The sequence below is a fragment of the Anguilla rostrata genome, chromosome 2, assembly GCF_018555375.3.
Source record: "Anguilla rostrata isolate EN2019 chromosome 2, ASM1855537v3, whole genome shotgun sequence".
Lineage (NCBI taxonomy): Eukaryota > Metazoa > Chordata > Actinopteri > Anguilliformes > Anguillidae > Anguilla > Anguilla rostrata.
Genome location: NC_057934.1, coordinates 18,539,892 through 18,562,008, shown reverse-complemented (window position 1 = coordinate 18,562,008; position 22,117 = coordinate 18,539,892). Strand labels below are relative to the sequence as shown.

The 22,117-nt window shown below is 43.9% G+C and overlaps 1 protein-coding gene across 2 annotated transcripts; it reads left to right on the top strand.

Moving 5' to 3' along the window:
* Positions 1-20,434, top strand: LOC135247490 (nuclear factor NF-kappa-B p100 subunit-like). Of its 2 annotated transcripts, none has more exons than XM_064320987.1 (24): positions 1-281; positions 848-901; positions 4,658-4,694; positions 5,277-5,358; positions 5,845-5,885; positions 6,980-7,078; positions 7,565-7,716; positions 7,843-7,949; positions 8,960-9,118; positions 9,259-9,363; positions 10,038-10,129; positions 10,295-10,433; positions 11,205-11,324; positions 11,836-12,027; positions 12,665-12,806; positions 13,158-13,272; positions 13,682-13,889; positions 14,580-14,749; positions 15,056-15,158; positions 15,503-15,729; positions 16,909-16,984; positions 18,178-18,341; positions 18,852-18,963; positions 19,227-20,434. In XM_064320987.1, exons 2-24 carry the CDS (start codon positions 885-887, stop codon positions 19,331-19,333), a joined length of 2,766 nt encoding a protein of 921 aa, XP_064177057.1. In that variant the 5' UTR covers positions 1-281; positions 848-884; the 3' UTR covers positions 19,334-20,434. The 2 variants fall into 2 exon arrangements, with proteins under 2 accessions (XP_064177057.1, XP_064177056.1); XM_064320986.1 differs by lacking the exon at positions 1-281 and adding an exon at positions 365-765.
* The last annotated feature ends 1,683 nt before the right edge of the window (positions 20,435-22,117 follow it).

Genomic DNA, 22,117 nt, shown 5'->3' with positions numbered 1-22,117 from the left:
GTAGGGAAATTGACGTTGGTGTCTCCGGAATTCCCCTCTGATCCGGGGGACTTTCCGTTTTGTTTTTACCCCAGTGTAGTCAATAATATTAGGGATAAGCAAGCAACCGTTGGACTGGTCTGTTGTATACAGAAAATCAACAAAGCATTGCAGTCAAAAAGGCTTTACTGATGGGACAAAACGGTGATTGAGTTATCTGTGTGTGCGTACGCTGAGGAAATATTGGAGCCGTAATATTTCAAAGGACACATAATTTCGATTGATCGGAAAGCCTTCGGAAGGTAATGTATTTTAAGAGGCACGTAGGCCTAATATTTTTTGCTGACGAAACTGCCCAGCTGGAGCTGTCATTACTGGAAGTTCAATATTGCTGAAGTCGGCTACGCAATGAACTTAGCTGGCGAACAAATATCAGGAGAAAATGGTTATTAATTTTCCGCAGATGTAGAAAGTAGGACTAGGGCTTCATGAAAACCATTAACATTCGGTCGGGCATGCTTATAGCTACCTAAATCTACGGTGTTTATTTACAATATGCGCGAACATTGTGTAATTAGATGGCTAGGTAAGGTAGGATTGTAGTCTGTTGCATGAAATGTTACATTTATAAAGTTTCAAAATTGGACATCTAAAATAAAAAATGATACAATCGGATCTAAGAAACCTATCAATAAGTCCCCAGGGAGTAGCCTATTCAGGCGTACGTATTGTAATGGGCTATGCACTTTGGACCGGAAACATCGCTGACTTGACTGTGCTTACCGCGTGGGTATACAGGGATATGTGTACATAAATCGTAAAACATTCTTTAACGAACACTGACCGTCATTTGCTGCTTGCTTTGTAGGAGAAAGCAGGCACTGGACGTGAAAATCTCTCCGACCATGTCTGGACCACAGGGGTATGTGCGATATATTATCTTGTTGCGATAAATGTAGCCAATTTGCATTTTCCGACTAACCTTTCTGAAACTTTATCTTTCTTTTTGGAAACATTCTGACAATGTGACAGAATACAACAGTGACCATAATCAGTTACTTGTGTCATCTTTTTGCAAATACACACATACACAGTGCGATATATAATAGGGATTCAGGGAATTTGCCACATTGGTGGACTATGCACGATATGTAAGATCATACTTTTTATGTGCAATTAGTTATCGTGTATATTTAGACCATTGGTTTGAGCAATGTTGATTGGACGCCTACCCTTTAAATTAGCCTGAAACACATTTATTTTCCTTATTATCAGGTAGATTTTCTATTCGTTTTACCACATAACAGTATGTGGAGCATTTAGTTCACATTTGTTGTCTGTTTGTTGTGGGGAAATTTTTCTGAAGCTTTGGCAGAGGTCTGATTGTAAATATTTAATTTTTATTTGTGTTAACAGAACATAATGTATGTCCAGCTAAATTATATATAATCAGTTTTTGTTTTTTAAATAATGAACTGTATCTGCATGCATTATTGTGTGTGAATCTGTTGACTAAAGAGTAAAGTGACAGTACTTGTTCAGATTTAACCCTCAGATAAAGAATTCAGATTCAGCTTGTTCCTGAAACCAAAATTTGAGCAAACATTAAAAATCATCACATCATCAGTCACCTAAATCATATTAATTAATCATGTGAAAATAATAATCCACAGAAAATAATGCACTAAATCTGTTTGTTTATTTATTTATTTATTTATTTATTTTTAGCCCAAGTGAGTCAGTGTACAGTATTATATTTGGGCCATGAACTTAAGCATCCACATTGTTTAAAACCATGCAAAATTTCCTGTACCCTTCAGTGTACATTACACCAGGTGGGCACTGAAACACAAATTTGTTCTATCAAAGATTGCTCTGCAACATTGGGATTGTTGGAATCCAGAGACCAATTTGTTGGATCACACCAAACTCATTGTGACTCGTTTCTGTTATTGTCATGAATAACAGGCAATTGCTATGTTTTGCTTTCAGCTGGAGTGGCTAGAGGTATATTTTGGTTTTAAAAATGTATTCCAGGCTTCAACTGAACTGCAGAGAAAGGACATCCTTACTTACATCATGTGCAAATATAAAAACACAATTTTACTCAAAATGAGTCAATTCATCCTACATAAAGTATTGCAGGAATGCTTGTGTATGATTTACGAACGTGTAATGCAGGCATTAGTGTAGCCTATATTGTACGTTATGATTGCTTTTGACATGATTTTGGAGGCAGGTGGTAGTTAATTAGGTTGTTTTAGTCTGCAGCTGACTCAAAGTTGTTTCAATAGCAGGTAACTAATTTTGAGGAGATGGTCTGAACAACATTTGATGAGGTAGTAAGGCCTGGGATATAGGTCAATATATAGTGTCAGCTGTTGCCTCACAACAGAAAACCACAGGGCAACCTGCATTAGGGTTAGCAGGTGATTTTTAAGAAAAAAGGAAGCACGCCTCTACCTCCTTGCTGTCAAATGTAATATTTTTGTGGGTGGGTGGGGGTATGCAGAGCGTGGTTGCTTGGGTCATTTTAGTTTTGGAAATTCTATTGTCAATACTGTGTCAATGGCACAGAGTGAGAAAAAAAAATCCCATAGAAAAATCCCTGTTGGTGCTCTGAGTCACGGAGTGGCAAACATCATCCTCCTGAAGTAAGGAAGCAAAGCGTAGCTGATTTTCCGATAGACGCCTCCTCACGCACCTTTACGGTTTGCACCTTTCTCGGTTGTGTACGTCTGCTCCCCGACACCTCTCTTTTTCTCTCTCGTTTTCTGTTTCTCAAGGTTCTTTTCTGATTATGTAGGTCAGATTGCTATCTCGCAGATTTTTCTGGTAAATCCGGAAAATTAAAATTGCATTTCCTCAGGAGATGACTGGATTAGAGGTGGCTCCCCTAACCGCCTGTTTTTACAGGTTACCAATTCCATCCAGCGCTTAAATTCATAAATGCATAAATTCTACCAAACCTTATGGCCCCACATGTAGCCTACTCCCGAAAACAACTCTACATCCTGTGACTTGAAATGCCTTTCGTAAAAAGCTGCAAACTAGCCTACGTCTACGTGCATAGAACAAATAACTCTTACCTTGGAGGAAAATAACATCTTTGATCTTATTTCAGCTGATATTTATTCAAAAATAGTCATCTTTTTAAGTAATATGAGAGTACAGCTCTCAAGTGAATTGGTATTGGTTTTAACTCATGTCTGTGTCAGCTGGACATATGAACTGCCGTGCAGTTGTAGTAGAAGACATCCCATGCTTCAGAGGAGAGAATGTGCTTGTTTACACCCAAAGTAATAGCCAGTAGGTTGAAGCAGTGAGTGCTGATGAAGACGATAGGTTACTCCAAAGTGGGCAAAAAAGGTGAAAAACTAAAGCATGATGGATGCTTGTATTCTTATTCAGGTCCCACTTTTCACTTTAATATTTAGTGAAAGTGAAAGTCTCCATAAGTTTTTTCCACACTGATTGGGGGTGATTTTCATCCGTTCCTCTTGGCAGATTTGCTTCAGCTCTCTTAAGTTTATCAGTTATGGGCTACATTTTACGTTGTGCCACAGAATCTTGGTGGTTTTGAGGTTAAGGCTTTGACTGGGCCATGCCAGTGCATACTCCTTTTTATCCTTCGGCCAAGCAATGTATTGCAGTCAAATGTGTGGCAAAGTGAGCAACATGTGCGCAACATCTGCATGCATGTGATGTGGCATGTGCTTACATTTATTTGTGCATATGTTTACGTGTGTGTGTGTGTGTGTGTTTACTGTATGTCCATGTGTCAGCCTTAGAATGTGTGCGTTATTGTGTCAGCCTGTATTTGTGTGTGTGCATGTGTGTTTGTGTGCGTGTGTACCTTTGTGTGTGAATGTGTGTCAGTTTGATTTTGTCTGCGTGCATGTTTGTGTTTCTACCTGAGAGTGCATGTACTATTTTTGTGTTTGTACCTGCGTGTGAGTGAATGCGTGTGTCTGTGTTTGAACCTGTGTGTGAGTGCATGTGAGGCTTTTGCTGGTATTCTTGGGGCTTTCCTCTTTCTGGCCTGCTTCCTGGAGAGCTGCGTGCAGTGCTGCGCAATGCAAAGCGAAAGATAAATTCTCAGCACAAACCCATTCTAGTCCTCTGAGTAGCCTGAATAGGTTAATCAAGAAAACTGCACATATAAACAGCTTAGCTTAGCCTAACCAATGGAGCTTAGCACTTTGTTCATGGTCACTGATTCTGAGCATGTCAATTGTATTTTCTCCTCTGTAGCAGCACATATTTACTTTTAAGTGTCTCTGGATAAGAGTGTATGCTAAATGATTGCAATGTTATGTTTAAACAAATGCTGAAAAGCGTGCAGCAAACTGCACATGTTCCTCCACTGCAGAAATGTATTTATCAGTTAATGGAAATCATTTAGATTTTCTTTGAATTGCATAGTTGGGTTTGAATTGTTGACTGTGAAACAAACATAGCATATGCAAGTTATAGTACCGGCATTTCCACTGTACAGAAAGTATACTTTGTTTTGTTTTCATGGTGGTGCCTGTGATCTTTTCATAAAGTTTTTTTTATTTTTTTGTGAGAATGCAATTTTTCTTATTTGCTTTTTCATATAATTGTTGAAAACTTGTGACACTATTTTGTATTTGTTGGCTAGGTTTTTATATATTTACATATATTTCTCCCTTAGAATGGAAGATGCTGGTTATGGTTTTATAGACCCTGAGGTAAGATCTTTTTTTTATATAGCTATACTGTAATTTAAAGGACCATAAAATTATGAAGAATCTATCAGCACTATGTGGCCACACTTCTTACCTCAGATTTTCTAAAGTGACTGTATTATCATTCACAGAAGAAAAGGTGTGCTGAGTTATATTTCTGTATAGTTTTTTAAAATATAATTTCAATGTGACCGCTGATTGGTGTGTGAAATGTTATGGTGAGTTTTCAGACATGGCCTAATGAAAACTAATGAATGCTAATATTTGCTGAGCAGCCTGCTCTCATCAGTGTTCTTGTTTCTGTTCTAATAGGCAAAAATTTTTATTTTGAGTAAGGATAACTTTATTTATTGCTTCCTACATTCTCAAAAATAATGAAATAATGAAAATGTAAACAGGCTGTGGCAACCTTCAGAAAGGTATTCTATAAAATGTGTAAATTCCTGATTGATTGGTAAGAACAGAGAGATTTGAATGGTAGACCAGAGAGCACTCTGTTATGCTGAGTAATATTAGGGCAGAAACCTGGGCCTGAGGCTAATTACTCCTTATCATTGGTTCTCGTAATTGTCCCCCTTCCCGCAGATGATGATGTCAGACATGGATGACATACTGTATGAGCAAATCAACCCAGCCAGTGTGAAGATTGAGCCTTACCTGGAGACAGGTGAGAGTTCTATGGACCCTCTCACTACACTGCACTGTTATGGCTAGATTTCAGGCTTGGTTGAAAGATGCATTCAACTATTTATTTCAAATATTTTTTCAGAACATTTTCTCATACATTTTGCCTCAGCCTTGTGCAAGATTCAACATTCAAAACAAATACAGCAAAGTGTTTTTTGGGCCAGTGTATTCGGAAATACTTCAAATACCAAGAAATGCATTTTAAAATGCAAATCATCAGTGACACAAAACTCTTGCCCCCAAAAAGGAAATTCTCTTGAACATCAGTTAATTGCTACTGTGTTCCATTTACCAACACTGCATTATAGCTTAGTTTGGTTTTGAATTTTGACACATTTGCGGTACGCAGAGTTCGATTAGAACAACAAAACTGCTCTGAGCTTTTGTGCTTTATGGTGAGGCTCTTTATAAATACAATGTGCTATTATTATTATTATTGTTATTATTATTATTATTATTATTTCAGAAAATGGGCCCTACATTCAGATCATTGAGGAGCCGAAGCAGGTGAGTGCTGCTCACTTCTCTGCCATTGCGTTATCGAAGTGCATTCATAGAATTTCATATTTTAATAGGGAATATTAAGGGTTTCAACTGTTAAATGGGATATATTGTAGCCTGCTTCTCCTGCAAAGTCTGGGATCAATCTATTTAACCAGTGATGCATTTAAAACTGTTAGCAATGTCCTGGGGCCTCATTTATAGAATGGACTTACGATCTGTTTAGATCTTAAGTATGACATATGCAGAAAATCACGTATAAGTAGTTATTTATAAAACCTTACTTTGACATGGAAATGATCTTATCTCTACGCAAAGTCTAGACTTGACGTAAGTGATTTTCCTGCTGGTTATGTAGGGGTATTGCAGTTTGGGACGCATATGCGTCCAAGCCTGTGGTGAACTTTGCATTAGCTTTATGAAAAATTTGATAGGAATTATCAATTAAAGGTGTGAGGAATTAATTGCCAGACGAAAGGTGTTTTGAATTAAAAACAGGATGCGATCTATAAATAGTGTGTCAAATTAGAGAAAAGTAACCATGGCGGTTCTTGCGTTATTGGAAGACATTGAAAACCGTGCTTTTAGAAGGGAGAGAGTTTTCAGAGACCGGAATGACCTTTTTGTGCATGATGATCTTCCAAAAAGTTTGCTTTTCTCTTTTGGTCCGTGGTTATTCCTGACTAAACCCTCATTTGTGCTAGCATTATATAAGGGGAAATCGCTGATTGTAAGGCACGTTCAGGTGCCGTCAATTTTTAATTAATTTGAGATTTACAGATGACAGGTGCATAAGTTACAAATGGGCTTCTTAGAACCTGCGTAAGCAAGGTTTTTTATGCTCAGTATCTTTTATGACTCGAACGTAAGCACACGGTCGGAAATTATCTTAAGGCTAAGTTCAAGTATAAACCTAAGAACATTTTTACAAATGAGGCCCCAGAGCTTCTCTCCCCCTCTTCTGGTATTGCCAAACACATGAAGCTCTAGGCTTGGTTCTGTGGGTAGTGAGTTCTGGCTGTATGTTTTAAATGGGGAGGGATTTGTCCCATGCTTTACCTGTCTCCACCAATCACACTGGCTTCTCCCCCGTTGTACAGAGAGGGTTTCGCTTTCGGTACAAGTGCGAAGGCCCCTCTCACGGAGGTCTGCCCGGAGCTTCCAGCGAAAAGAACAAGAAGACGTACCCCACCGTGAAGGTGAGCTGGAACCACTTCTGTACCCCCTTGTCTTCTGTCAGCGTACCTGCTGGCATGTCTGTATTTTTGTCTGTCACAAGTCCTCACATTGTGCTCTGTATGATGTACATGGTGCTGAAGTCTAGAACAGAAGGTTGTAAAATCTAAAATGCATGTAATGGGGAGCATGTAATTCCCCCCATATAAGGTCATCTGCTGAGCAAATAAACTTTATTGGCTACTTTGACACCATGGAGGCTTTAGCACACACAACATACTGTATACCCTTCAAGCTGTGTTCTAGAACTCCATTGTTTTCAATTTACCAGCAGTGATTGTTGCATCAGCATTAGAATGCTCATTTAAGAACATTCAAATCACATATGTGTGATCTCACGCCTTAAAGGGCTAGTACTCAGTTAGGAAATTTGACACAATGAGGTGACTATGTGTGGTAGACTGACTGTGCAGTGTGGTTACTGGTCGTACCCCTGTCCCTCTGCCCAGGTGAATAACCATGTGGGCCAAGCCCGGATAGAGGTACAGCTGGTGACCCACACTGACCCCCCGCGTGTCCACGCGCACAGCCTGGTGGGCAAGCACTGCGACGAGAATGGGACCTGCGGCGTCGTAGTGGGCCCCAAGGACCTCACGGCACAGTGAGAGACGCCTCAGAGATGCAGTGTGCTTGCAGTCCCTCTCTCCCCTATTCCTGATCTAACCAACCCCTCTTCCCCTTTCCCCCAATCCCCATCCCCATCCCCGTCCCACTAATCTCTGTCAAGGTTCAACAACCTGGGTGTTCTCCACGTCACCAAGAAAGGGGTGGTGGAGGTTCTGACGGAGAGACTGGGGAAGGAGAGACTGAAACGAGGCAGTAGCCAGCTCACTGGTAAGAGCTCTTATACCGAAGTAAATGGCGAACACACAACAGTAAGACTGCAAAAAGTCACATACATCTATTTATTCACTTATTGTGCCTTGTATCATTGTCTTGATGTTGTAGCTTGTAATGCCTCCTAGCTTGACTTAGCATGGGTTAGGTCGGAGTAATGTTCACTGTGTGAACTGGATTTAATGTGTTCATGGCAATGAATAACTGTACAAATTGAGTATTGTACCTTATCGGACCTGTGTTTTGTAGTTGTTCCAATGACCTTTGGTATGCACTTATTGTACGTCGCTTTGGATAAAAGCGTTTGCCAAAGAAATGTAATGTAATGTAATATAGTGTATTCACTTGCAACAGCAGAGGAGCAGAATAATGTTTCAACGTTTCGATAAAATGCTTTCTTCAGAGCTCCGAAACTGTCACAGACACCAACACATATTAGTCTATTCCATGAACACGGCAGCGTTCTAGGGAAGACATGGGCGTGTTGGTGCGGCAGCTTTCAACCTTAAAAAGGTTTTACAGTTTCGGGGGTTTACCACAATCTAAACGACTGTGTCACAGCCACATGGGAAAAGCGTGGCGACCATTTTGTGTCGGGACTCTCACCACATGAAGCGCTCATTTTCACATAGCTGTTCACTGCGCAGTGGAAACTCCAGTGAGCTTCTGTGATCCTTTTCACCAAAGCGCACAGATCTCTCTGATGTTTTATGTGGCATAAAAAAACAGCACTAGTCACGTCACTTTCACAAAACATTAGCGGCGTTTTGCTGCAGATGTTAGAAGCCCTGGGTTTCTTCAGGAAAAATTACGCGGATCAGCCTTTTTTATACGTGGCATCAGAGTTCACACTCCAGCCTAATTTGACATCCAGGTGTACACTGCTTGTAAGAGTGCACCAGCTCTACATCAGTACCCTGGATGCAGACAGGCGCCAATGGCTCCTTCTTCCTCCTGAAATCAATAGCACATGACTAACTTGTACGTGGTCGTGACCCATTTTGCAGACGCAGAGCAGAGGGAGGTGCTGAAGGAGGCGAAAGAGCTTGGGAAGTCGATGGACCTGAACGTGGTGAGGTTAAAGTTCACCGCCTACCTGCAGGACAGCCACGGCGGGTACACCCTCTCCCTAAAGCCGGTCTTCTCCTGTCCCATCTATGACAGCAGTGAGTTGTGACTGACACTATTTAAACGGTCTGAACGTGTTTGTTTGCCTTGACCATAATCCTGGCGCCAGTGCACCTAAGTGACCGTTCATCACTGTACGGTTTAGCCATGCTAACACTGGCTGGGGTCTCCCCCACAGAGTCGCCCAACGCCTCAAACCTGAAGATCACGCGCATGGATAAGACGTGCGGCTCGGTGCTCGGGGGTGATGAGATCTTCCTGCTCTGTGACAAGGTGCAGAAGGGTAAGAGACCGGCCTGCTATCATGAAGAAAATAACTGTGGAGCACACCCATTGGCTTACCGGTCAAGGGTTTCAGCCAATAGGACGTGTGCTGCCGAATGCCTGGGTAGAGTACCATTCCTGTGTTAATCTGTGTTGCAGTTTAAATGAGTGAGCAGAACACCCAAAGGTGAACAGTGAGAAAGATGATGCCATTGAATTTAATGGGAAATGGCTGCATTACTTTAAAATTTTATAAAAACCTAGTAAAACAAATGTACTTCTTGGTCTGGAGAGCATGTCTACCTTTCATACTACCATTGGAAATGGAAGAATCTCTCATAAACACCAGCAGGGGGCAGCAGAATATTGTTTTAATTTTTTGAAAGAGGGGTGTCTTTTGTCTGGGACTAAGCAGCTAAAAAGTGGTACTGCGCGTGCATTATTCACTCACTCGCTTGCTTACTCACTCACTCACTCAATGAGTAGCTCCCCCAACGTAATGGCAGTGTCTGGCTTTTACCATTAGGTGGCAATACCCTTTAGGAATCCAAAAGAAAGTTTGTGCCTCATATTGATCTTATTTATTTCCTGATGATCAAAATTAAAGCCTGTTTTATGGGGACTTCTCTTGTATTTGGTTGCATTTCGTATTGCGTTCTTTTTTATCTGAAACAATTTATCTGTGTCTCTCAGATGATATTGAGATTCGCTTCTATGAGGGTGAGGAGGAAGAGGATTGCTGGGAGGCCTTTGGAGATTTCTCTCCCACTGACGTTCATAAGCAGGTGTGTGTTTGTCTGTGTGCGTGTGTGTGTGTGTGTGTGTGCACGCCACGCGTCACGTGGATGTACCTACAGTGGTGTGTGTGAAATTTAGCGAGATCAGAACTGCAGTTGTAGACGAATCTTCTGTCCCATCTCGATGACGTCCCCGCCCCTCTCTTCCTGCAGTACGCCATCGTGTTTAAGACCCCCGGGTACCACAGCACGGAGATCGATCACTCCGTCACCGTCTTCCTGCAGCTCCGGCGGAAGAACGGGGGCGACTGCAGCGAACCCAAGCAGTTCACCTACGTGCCACACGATCGAGGTGAGCTCATTCCTCCGGTACGGCCAGACCGAGGCGCGAAGGAGCATTTCATGACTAAATTGACTGAGCCAATCGAAATCCAGGGCGGCGTGTTCGCAGTGGACAGTGTTGGTTGTATTTCATAGGATCCAATTAGAATCTCTTGTCCAAAACTACTTAAAAACTGTACATTTAAAATGTCAGATGAGCTTTTTATTTTGCTACCTGTTGCATTCAGTATGTTTTCTGTGATTCGTTGGCCAGATTTTTGTAACTTGTGCAGGGGCTGTCAACTAGCCTGGTAACTGTATAGCTCCTGCAGGAGGATAACACACACCTCCCTCCCGCAGTCTTAGCTGCAAAGACGAACACAAATTCTGCATGTTCCGCACTGGCTATTGTTCATTACTGTGTTAGAAGAAAAAAGAATACACTTGCATAGCATTGAAACAGTGTGAACAAACATTCTTCTTTCTCAGCTGTTCTTTTTTTTACCCTGTACCCCCTCTTCTGGACGTGTGTACGTTCATCATACTCTTCTACAATACATTATGGTTTTTATTTACCTTCGAAATGTGCCACTTCGGTGAGATGGTGAGAGATACCGTTTTTGATACGGAAAGCGTGTAGACACGTGTAGGCAGACGGAGAAATTAAACATGTTTCTGTTATTGGAATGAGTAGGTTTCTTCCAGAAGTGTCATGATGTCAGAGGGTGTGTGACTGCCTCTCACCCGAAACCTTTTCTGTCTCTGAGTGTTTCTTTTTTTTTTTTCCTCATTGGTTGCTTAGATAAGGAGGAAGTTTTGCGCAAGAGGCAGAAGCCCCTCCCTCCCATGTACGACCCCTGGCGGGGGCCACCTGGGGGCGCTAGTGGCCAGGGAAGAGGACCAGGAGGCATGGGGGGAGGAGGTAAGGCATTATCAAATCAGTGTTGTGTCATTGAAATGCAGCTCGTAATAGATTCAGATATCACCAACCCAAATTTAACAATGGTTTATTCCACAGCACAGATAATAGTGAACTGGGCAGAAAACTCCCATTACTTTACGTCCACTGCTGTCATCTGTTCAGGCTCTTGTTTCATTAAACTCCTTGCTATCCCACAATGCAAAGCTTCACAGTATAACCACAGATATGTTGTATCCACATATCTCTTATGAACTCTCCAAAAATACTGTTTACATGGTCTTGTGAACTGTGCTTTTTGTGTGCGCTTGTGTACAATACACTAATAAACGAGTGAGCATAGTAGTAGTAATAGTAGTACGTTGTTAAGATCAAATTTGACTGAATCTAGGTCCATATTATTTTCAGGGTTCTTCATAAGTCTATAGTACAAGCTGTTGATGGTGTGGGCACGACAAATCCCCTGAAATGGCAAAATGCCAAAATAGAGCTGATCCACTTCTTGTTCTGATAGATAACCCGGGCTTCCATTTCAACCCGCCCATGGATGGAGGAAGTTACTTTGGGTCGTTAGGAAACGGGTTTGGAGGGGGCGGGCCTCAGATGTCAGGAACGCCCCCACCTCAGGAGTCCCTGGCCAATCAGCAGCAGGCCGATGGCACGCCGCAGACGAGGTCACCGATGCAGCACCCATTTCTTCGAATCGGTATGGCGGTCCGGCCGAGAGCTGCTGGGAGTGGGAGGGGTTGGTGGGTAGGAGGAAGTGTGGGTCTGCAGGGCGATACGTGGGAAGGTGCTTGTACAGGAAGTGCTGTGGGGTTGAAGCTCATGTGAAATACTCGGCTCTGTGTAAATTAAAAACTCAGAGGCAGGGGGGGCTAGTTTACCCACCCAGCCTGAGACTTTGGGGTCGAGTTTGTGCCTTCTGGCCTGGTATCAAATCTGGACCGCGTCACTACCGGCTGTGGTCAGCAGCTCCGCAGGGTGACGTGGGTCGTAGCACCCGGCTGGGGAGCCATTTCAGTCTGCAGAATCGGCCATGTCTGGTCGCCCGCCAGCGCAAACCAGATCCGTTGATTTGTGCTTCTGGCGTACTGCTTCGATGAAGTGATTGAGTGGCCCAGCTGGTGGACGCTTTTGCAAAAGCGAGCAGTGGATAGAGCTGCCTGTCAATGTTCCCCTGAATGACAACCGTGGGACAAGCCTAAAAAAAGTGCTTGGAACCTCGTAGATTAGGATAAAAAGAAAACCTGAGTGAAAGAGAATCTAAACCCAGGAGTAAATTGTACGATGTTGTTGAGCGGGTATATTGACTGGTGACTCTGCCTCCGCCCCATGTTCAGCCTCTGCGCTGCAGGCTCAGGCCCATCAGGCGGCCCGGCAGACGGCCGCAGCTCTGCTCAGCTACTGCCGCACCGGGGACGTGCGCCTCCTGCTGGCCGTCCAGAGACGCCTGTGCCCCGCCCGGGACGAGAACGGAGACACGTGAGTCCGCTCCTCATTCCCCCGTTCCCCCGTTCCCCCGGTCGCTGGTCTCAGTCGATCCTGGACCGGTGGTCAAGAAACGACTGCTTCTTTTTGAGATTATGTGAGCTCCAGGGTGATTTGGGAATGTGCATTTAGCCTGTTGAAGTCAGCTACAACACAGCCGCAAATCGGCAAATGGCTCACATGGAAAATGTCGTAAAGGAGACGTGCCATAGCTACAGTTCCATGTTTACAGTATAATCAGTACAGCTTCATACTCTGTAAGAGCCTCTCTGTAGTCAAGGCCCAGGTACACACACACACACACACACACACACACAGCCTCACCTGTGCTCCTGCCTCTCCCAGGCCTCTGCATCTGGCTGTAATCCACCAGCAGCCGGCGGTGGTGGAGCAGGTGGTCCACACCATCATCCGCTTCCCCGAGCAGAGGGTCCTGGACACCCGCAACCACCTGGGCCAGGTAAGCACCATGTAAACCGGACAAGGCTCCTCTGAGACAGTCTGAGATAAGCATGATATAGGCTAGAGATATTTCCACTTAGCATGCTTCTTCAGGGTCCCTAGTTTCGGAGGGACCCGCTGTAGAGTATTCCCCCCAAAAAATGGATCAACCTGCATTATGTCTGCAAGGCTGAACGATGTCGAGTCATGACACAACCACTTCTCTACCGATAAGAGAAGAGTGTTTTGTACTCGTCGAATTACTGGCATCAAATGAACTTTCTGCCACACTAATTGACGTCATATCCACCTCCGTGGCCGACGTTGATTAGACGTCTAACCGACATAAAAATGCTACCATGTTGATGTGTTGCTAAGGTGCATGGTCTCTCAGGGACTGACGAAGGGACGCGTTTCCATTTTCCCAGACTCCTCTGCACTTGGCAGTCATAACGAGGCAGCACAAGGTGGTGGACTTCCTGCTGAGGGCAGGGGCAGACCCCGCCCTCGTGGACCGCGACGGCAGGTCGGTCGTGCACCTGGCGGCCGCCCTGGGGGACGAGGTCGTGCTCCGCGTCCTGCTGACCCGCCTGGGAGAGCGTCACGCCCACCTGTTCAACACGGCCGACTACCACGGTGAGAAAGGAGACGTGCCCGGAGATATCCAGAGACGGACGCGGGAGCGCGGAGTTAGCGCAGCGAGGGAGGCGCAGGGTCACAAAGTCAGCATACGTGTGTAACACAGGCCTGTAAAGATATCACGAGAATCTAACACAGGCTTAAGGAGTTAACCATGTGTTTGTAACACAGCTATGCAAGTTACCATGTAATTTACACAAAACTGTGGTTAGCAGTGAGAGAGGCATAGACTCATATATACAGTATATATGATTTAAGACATGTATGTTATATATGTATGATTTCTATTGTTTCTCTGATATGTATGTTAAATATGTCGAATTTCTAATGTTTTTCTGTCCTGCGTGTTATATCTGAACGATTTCTCATGTTTCTCTTACCTGTATGTTTTATGTGTATGATTTATAATGTTTCTCTGACCTGTATGTTATATATGAATAATTTATAATGTTTCGCTGTCCTGTATGCCACATGTGAATGATTTCGTATGTTTCGCTCTCCTGTATGTCATATATGAATGCTTTCAAAAGTTTCCCTGCCCTGTATGTTATATATGTATGATTTCTAATGTCGCTGTGGTCTGTAAGTTCTATACGTATGATGTCTAATGTCTCTCGAATCTGTGTGTTGTATATGCACGATTTCTATTGTCACTGACCTGTATGCTATGCTGTTATCTCCTGTCAGGACTTTACCCTCTGCACTTGGCTGTGCGGAAGGGGGGCGAGCGTTGCCTGCGGGCGCTAGTGCACGGCGGAGCCAAGATCAACGGCGTCGACTTGAAGAGCGGCAGCACCGCCCTGCACTTCGCCGTGAGGGAGAACCTCCTCAGGGTGGCCTGCCTGCTCGTCTCAGAGGTACGCCTCAGACCGCCCCTTTCTGTCCATCGGCAGGTGTCCGTCCGTCCGTCTGTCTGTGCGTCCGTCTCTCACGGTGTGTTTTTATGACTGTGTTCATCCGTGTCTGAGAGCCAGACTGTATATCCATATCTGCATGGCTGTCTGTGTTTGTGTGTGTCGCGTTTTGTCTCCATATCTGTGTTCATCTGTCTAAGCTTTAATCTTAATCACTAGCTCCCTGTGTCTTTCCCCTCCTTACTGCTCCTCTCTCATCTCACATTCGCACTGTGGCTAAGTGTCCTCCTCCTCCTTCTCCCCCCGCAGCTGAAGGCGGATGTGAACGCCCGCACATTCGGGGGGAACACTCCGCTGCACCTGGCCGCCTGTCAGGGCTTGCCCACCTTCTGCTCCATGCTCGTAGCCGCCGGTAAGGCCATCCCCAGTCCTGAGATCAGCGTGTTTCTGAAGCAGGCTCCATTCGGTGTGCAGGCGGGTTCCGTGTCTAGATTCAGTGTGTATGCAGGCTCGGTGTATAATTGTGTCCTTTCCGTGTGTAGGAAGGCTACCTACTTGTTGACGGTGACAGTGTGTAGGTGGTTTTAGTGTAGAGGTCAGCTATTACAAATGTTACATTATGTTGGGTTATTGTTTTGTCGTAAATTCCAGTGAGCACCTGAGATTGGCGTGTAGGTGTGTAGTTTCACAGTGCAAGGTGGCTTGATGTGTAGTCGTTAGTGTGTCGTCAGCGCGTTCACTGCGTTTTTCCCTTAGGAGCCCAAACGCACCTGGAGAACGATGAGCCGCTCTTCCTCAGCTCCTCCTCTTCGTCGTCTTCTTCCGAGGGAGAGGATGAGGGGGTGGAGGGAGAGACAGACGCGTGCCCGCCAGCAAGCCGTCGCACGGACCGCAGTCGCGTGGCGTCGCCCGGCTCTGAGCCAATCGAAGCCCGCAGGGTGGGGCATGGCCACACCCCCTTCGACCTGGCAAAGTCACAGAAGGTGAGGGGCCTTTACCGTTTAAACTTTGTTTGTGTATGTGAGCCTGAGTGTGAGATGGACTGTGCATGCAGGTATGTTTTTATGCACGAGAGGCTACGTGTGGCTACTGCATGCCTGTGTGTGTGTGTGTATGTGCGTGTGTGTGTTTGTGTGTGTATGATCATAGTGGCTGACTATGGAGGTGTTAAATTTACTGGTAAAATAGACAGTCCAAGCAAAGAAGTGTATATTAATACGCAGGATAGAACAGCTAGGGGACGCATCTGTGCCCCCAGGTTGCGTCATAGCATTGGCTTGAACCAGGAGAGGGTCGGGCTGGAGTGGACTGTGAACTGAGGGGAAGGGACAGGCTCAGATAGCAGAGCGCTCGCATGCAGTAACAGGGTGACGGCACTGTCTAGCCAGCACACCTGTCTGCCCTATTGTCCTTAGCCACTCTTCCCACACGTCTTTTACAATAGGACTGATTAAAAAGGTGAGCCTTGAGCCTACACTTAAAACAGTGTGTCTGAAGCCCAAATGTACAAAGAGATATTATTCTAAATGTCACACACTTTAGTCAAGTAGGACCAGGAGAGAAGCAAATCATTCATTACTGAGGCAAGGGCTGCCTCACTACTGTGATGCTTCCTAGTCTCGGACTGAAAAGTTTTACGTGTAATTTGCCTGTGGAAACGAAGAAAGCTGATGAGATACTCGTTTATCAAGAAGCTTTGATGGAAATGGAAGGTTTGGAATACATCTGCAGTTTGTACAGAATCCAAATTTAGTTGAAGTAGTGGCTGGATTTTTGTGCCTTTTTACAGTTTGGGGCTTAGCCTGATGATAGTGAGGAATTATCATGTCCAAAATCAGTTTACCAAGATAACTCCTTCAGTGGTGTCTTGGGTATAGTGTCTGGAGGTAGGTGGATGGTTTTAAGGAAGAAACTAATTTAATTAGTTTACTTTGAGATGATAGTGTGAAGGATTCAAAAAATAAATGTCTAAAGAAAACACTGACTAGAAATTAAAAACTGAAGGCACTCCATGGCTGTTAAAATAATAAAGTATTTTATTACATGACAAGTTCTGGGTGAATCTGTGAAAAATCAGACACATTTCAACAAAGCCTTCACCAGGCAACGAAACGTGTCAGAGTGCAGCTGCATATGTGTCAGTAACACGCTGTATCCCACAGGTGAGAGATAAGCTGAACTGCAGACAGATTCCTGCCCCGAGAAGCCCCACCCAGGCCCCCAAGAAACAGGAGGAGGGTAAGAGTTGCCCCACCTCTAATCACATACCCTTGTCCCACTTCCTGGCAGTAGCCACACCCCTCTCCATAAAGCTGTCCTGCCCCCTAGCAGTAGCCACACCCCTCTCCATAAAGCTGTCCTGCCCGCTAGCAGTAGCCACACCCCTCTCCATAAAGCTGTCCTGCCCCCTGGCAGAAGCCACACCCGTCTCTTTAGAGCTATCCCACCTCCTAGCAGTAGCCACACCCCTCTCTTTAGAGCTATCCCGCCCCCTAGCAGTAGCCACACCCCTCTCTTTAGAGCTATCCCGCCCCCTAGCAGTAGCCACACCCCTCTCTTTAGAGCTATCCTGCCCCCTGGAAGTAGCCACACCCCTCTTATTAGAGCTATCTCGCCCCTGGCAATAGCCACACCCCTCTCCTAAGTACTGCCTGAAGACCTGAAGACCTGTGTGCTCAGCTCAGACATGAGTCATCCATTTTAGTTAATCCTTTTTCTAAGCTGAATATCCCATCAAACTGCACCAACAGGATTCACAAAAACCATTTAAGAGTATTCCCCCATCTTGCAGATTTGTTGGACTGCAATATTATTTTGTTTGCAGTTCATGTCATGTATATCAACTGATTATGTATTATGTGTAATTTTAATGATACATTTTTAATGTGTTGTGGTTTATACATTTATTTCTTACACCAGCGGTTTATCAGTTTTGTAAAAACACCTCATCGTAGTCCTTTTCTTAAATCAGCAGTTAGAAAATGCTAAATAACTTGGCTAATTGTGCATTCAGGCAAGTAGAAACCATTTTAAATGGCTCAAAACTAATCCTTTGACTTGGCTGCATTTAATAAACCATTCTTGCATGTGAATAATTAATCGAGTCAGTACTTAAGACAAAATGTGGGGCTTGCTAAATTACATGATGTCATTTTTACTGACAAAGAAATGTACATTTATTTAGCCAAATGCTATAAAAATGTCCACACAGCTTCCAAAGGCCACTGTGCCAAAGCAGAGAAAGTGCACGTCGTCAGGATAGCTATGAGCGAACTGTAACACATTAAGTATTCGGTGCAAAGCCTATAAAAACCAGACCTATGCAGGTAAGCGAAATTAAATATTGTACATTAGTTACCGTACATGCTGACTGCTGCTATGGACATACGGCTGCATGTTATATTAACCGTGCGTATGCTGGACCTTCCCAGATGTGCCCCAGCTGGACGACGAGACCCTGGGTCAGCTGTGTGAGATCCTCAGCCAGCAGGGCGTGTGCTGGAGGCGGCTGGCCGAGGAGCTGGGCCTGCTCACGCTGGCGCACCTGTTCCAGGAGAGCGCGTCTCCCTGCAAGAGCCTGCTGGAGAACTACCAGGTGAGCTCTATCGCTCTCTCTTTCTCTCTCTCTCTCCTCTCTCTCCTCCCTTCCTCCCTTCCTCCCTCCCTCTCTCTCTCTCTCCTCCCTCCATCTATCTCTCTCTCTCGCTCTCTCTCTCTTTCTCTCTCTCTCCTCTCTCTCCTCCCTCCCTCTCTCTCTCTCTCTCTCTCTCCTCCCTCCATCTATCTCTCTCTATCGCTCTCTCTCTCTCTCTCTCACCCATCCTGTACACTAGCACCTCACTACCCCTAGTGAGATCAAGCTGTGCAATGCGCCTCTTCGTTGTGATGGCCCCATGAACAAACCTCCACTGTAGATCAGCAGTACGCTTTTCTTTGGGAGGCTTATACAGCGAGCACCAACATCCCTGCAGCCATTTGATGTATAAAATCCCTATGCGTTCTGTGGCGTTTGTGTATAGACTTGTGGCGATTCCCCCAGTGTGAACTGTGTACAGGGTGGGGTGCGCTTGTCCTGTATTTATATGGTCTGACGGTGTTTCTGCAGTTCGGTGGGGGGCGTGTTGACGGGCTGGTGGAGGCACTGCAGTCACTCGGCCTGAATGAAGGGGTGCAGCTGTTGAGTCAGAAAGAACTGAAAGACAAGACACAGACAACAGGTATGACTGTGCAGTCTGATAACACAGTGCCTCGCTGCACTGTGATGTCACTCTGCCTTGTCAGCATTATGACACCACATTGCCGGTCTTTCTATGACATCACTCTTCCTCTCTGCACCATGAAACCACCACATTTTCTTGCTGCATTACAACACCAGACTGAGACATCATGATATTTGTCTGCACTACAACACCACACTAACTATCTATCCTCCCTTTCTTCTGCTTACCTTTCTCCCTCTCTCCTGCTCTCCTTCTCTCAGATTGCACAGTGGACAGTGGCTTTGGCAGCCAGTCAATAGAAGAACTGGCCAAGGGAAAAGGAGACAGAGAGGCGCATTTTGGCCAGGTCGAGGCCCACCTTGCCTAACAGTCCCATTTTCATCTCAGCGAGGGAAGGAATCGGGCACCAGCTCAGGCAGCCCCAGGAGGACTGGGTCCTTTTCAGAGATCACATGACGCCGCACAGCAGCAGCAGCCCCTCGCTCTCCCCTGCTGTGAAAGCTCGCAGTTTTGAGCTGTCAGAGAGAGGGACTGAGGATTTTGCGTTGCCATAGCAGCGATTGCCGTAGATACCAGATGACATTGTTAGGGTATGGCTGAAGTCTGTGACATTTTTAGAGAGACAGAGATCGCTGAAGAGGAAAGATCCATTTGAACTGGCTGCTTGTTTCGAATAAGCATCTCCAGGGCTGCTCGGAACCAGAAAAATGTTTGTTTGGGTAGGGTGGGGGAAGTGTATAAACTGCATATTGAGAATATTGAGTGGTCGGGGGCTGTGCTGGAAATGGTGGGTAAACGTGTGTGCATGCTAACTGAATATATTAGGTGTAGAAGGTAGTACCTGCTGTCTTATCACAGAATTAAAACCATCAAAAGGATAGAAAAGACTTTTTGCAGTGCAGGCTAATATTACAGGCTAATAATAATAACATTAATAATAATAATAATAATAATAATAATAATAATAATAATAATATCAATAACAATAATAATATGTTTATAATAATAAGTAAAGCACGTTTAAGTACTTTCCTGATGTACCTTATAATGTGCAATAGTTAGCACAAAATCAAAATGAAGTGAAACAAAAAGTCAGAATAGGTGAAAAATAATTGGCAAAACAAGAATAAAATACTTCTAAAATAAGTACTAATGCTTATTTTCTAGCAAATACTGTAAGGAGCATATGACATATAAGACAGTTATTTCAGTCCATAGAGTTGCTTTGTCTTTTTAAATATTTTTTTATTCTATTTTTTGTTTTTTTTTGTTTTTTGCATTTAAAGTCCTATTTGTTTTCAGAATATTTGTACGTCCTGTTATCTATGTCCGCTGTTTCTCTGGAGCATCTAGCATTTTGCATGTACATTTTGTCTTATTCTGGACTTGTATGGTGGCTCATTGTGACCCCGTGAGATAAAATTATCCGTTTTAATAGTTAGAAATAAAGAACCAAAGAAAACAAGTACTCTGATATTAAGAACTTGGCTTTTTGAGACCTTGATTACATGTTTTTTTTCTTGAAAGCAAACAATTCTTATCTTTCTTTCTGCTGTAAGATTTGGTGATGGATGTTGACAACATTAGCAAAGCAATGCAAATTAAGTGTTCTTTTCAACAATCAGTGATAGCAAACCGGCTTACCAGTACTCATAGTACCATAGGTACAGATGGGCATTCTGGCATAAACATGGTTAAGCAGCTGCAAGTTTAGTAAAACAATTTCATAGAAATTAAAAAGGAAAATATCGCAGTGCAGGGGGAACACAGATGTTGCTCAGCTGGAATAATTAGCGAAGTTATGGCGTCAATACAGAGTGAACGCCAAATTAATGTCATCAAGGTTTCAAAAAGATGACATGGTATGGTTTGTTATATATCAGATAAAAGAAATAAAATTTTCTAACTAGAAAGCTAACTTTTTTTGACACTGAAAATTTTGGCCGAACGACTGATGACGAACCGTGCGGCCAATGGCGTGCTTACTGCGATAGCTCGTTACCCATCCAAACACTTAACGTTAGTCATCGTTCTGATTGGCCCGATCCCACTCGGGGGGTGGTGGTATTTCGCAACTCGCCCTATATCGACACAGCCTAACATTAGCCTGCTAACTTAGCTTGTAATGCCATCTGAGCAATAATGTGTTCCTCCCTCAACAGCTAGGCTTTATTTTTACATTGCCCTTAAACCCTTAAATTACCTGCCCACACAGTCACTTACACAACAAGCCATAGTGCCCGCTCATTCCTGATGGTACAGTCACTAATGGTAAAGTGACAACAGGTACATTCACCCTATTTGTATAATCAGGGTTTTCCATTAACGCTAGTGGAAAAAAAACCTTTTATGTAAATCAGATTGATGAAATTTCTAAGAACATGTCATTAAAATGTAAAAATGTTTACTTTTGACGGTAAAAAAATGAGCAAAGTAATTAAATAAGCTACAAATTATATCTACGTTCCATTATAGCATTAATACAATTCATAATACATAATACATTCAGAAACGACATAAATGTCTTATTTTGGCCAGCTTACAGTGGTCCATCTATGGCTGCTGCTGATGGGTTGGAATAGAATAGAATAACTTATTTTTTCCCAGAAGGACTTCAGGTTTCATTCATTCATTAATTTGTTCCTTCGTTCATTCATTCATTCACTCATTCATTGAGGGAGGCCAATGTCAAACCAACATAGGTCCAATGACCAAAATGACGTTGTCCCAACTCCCAACCTCATTTGCCAGCATTGAGCCAATCAAAGTGTCTATGTTTGGCCAACATTGGCCCAATGTACGCCGTCAGCTTGGTTTCAGTGTCATCAATGTTAGAGTTGGTGCCATTTTTAATTCATTTCTGAATGTTCTGATAGCTAGTTATATAAAAGCTAGTGTGTTTCCATTGTACGGGCTGTCTGTGAAAAGCTGAATATGTTAAGGAACACAACCCCTCAGTCATCTAGCTCTTCTGTTCAGACATTATTTCACCTCAAACGGGAATTTAATTATTTTCCTGTTAAAAAGTTTGGAAAATGCAAGTTTTCATATTTTTCTTATGGCTTAATGAAAAAGAAAGTGATTGCACTTTAAGACACTAGGTTGTGGGTGGTGTGATGTTCCTCACAATCTGGTATTGAATCTTGACCAC

What these genes read in the sequence shown, in the direction of transcription:
- LOC135247490 (XM_064320986.1), top strand. Translation starts at nt 641, where the DNA reads ATGATACAATCGGATCTAAGAAACCTATCAATAAGTCCCCAGGGAGTA. An exon ending in ATGGTTTTATAGACCCTGAG is followed by an intron (nt 4,695 to 5,276) that starts GTAAGATCTTTT and finishes CCCTTCCCGCAG; the next exon opens with ATGATGATGTCAGACATGGA. An exon ending in CAACACGGCCGACTACCACG is followed by an intron (nt 13,890 to 14,579) that starts GTGAGAAAGGAG and finishes ATCTCCTGTCAG; the next exon opens with GACTTTACCCTCTGCACTTG.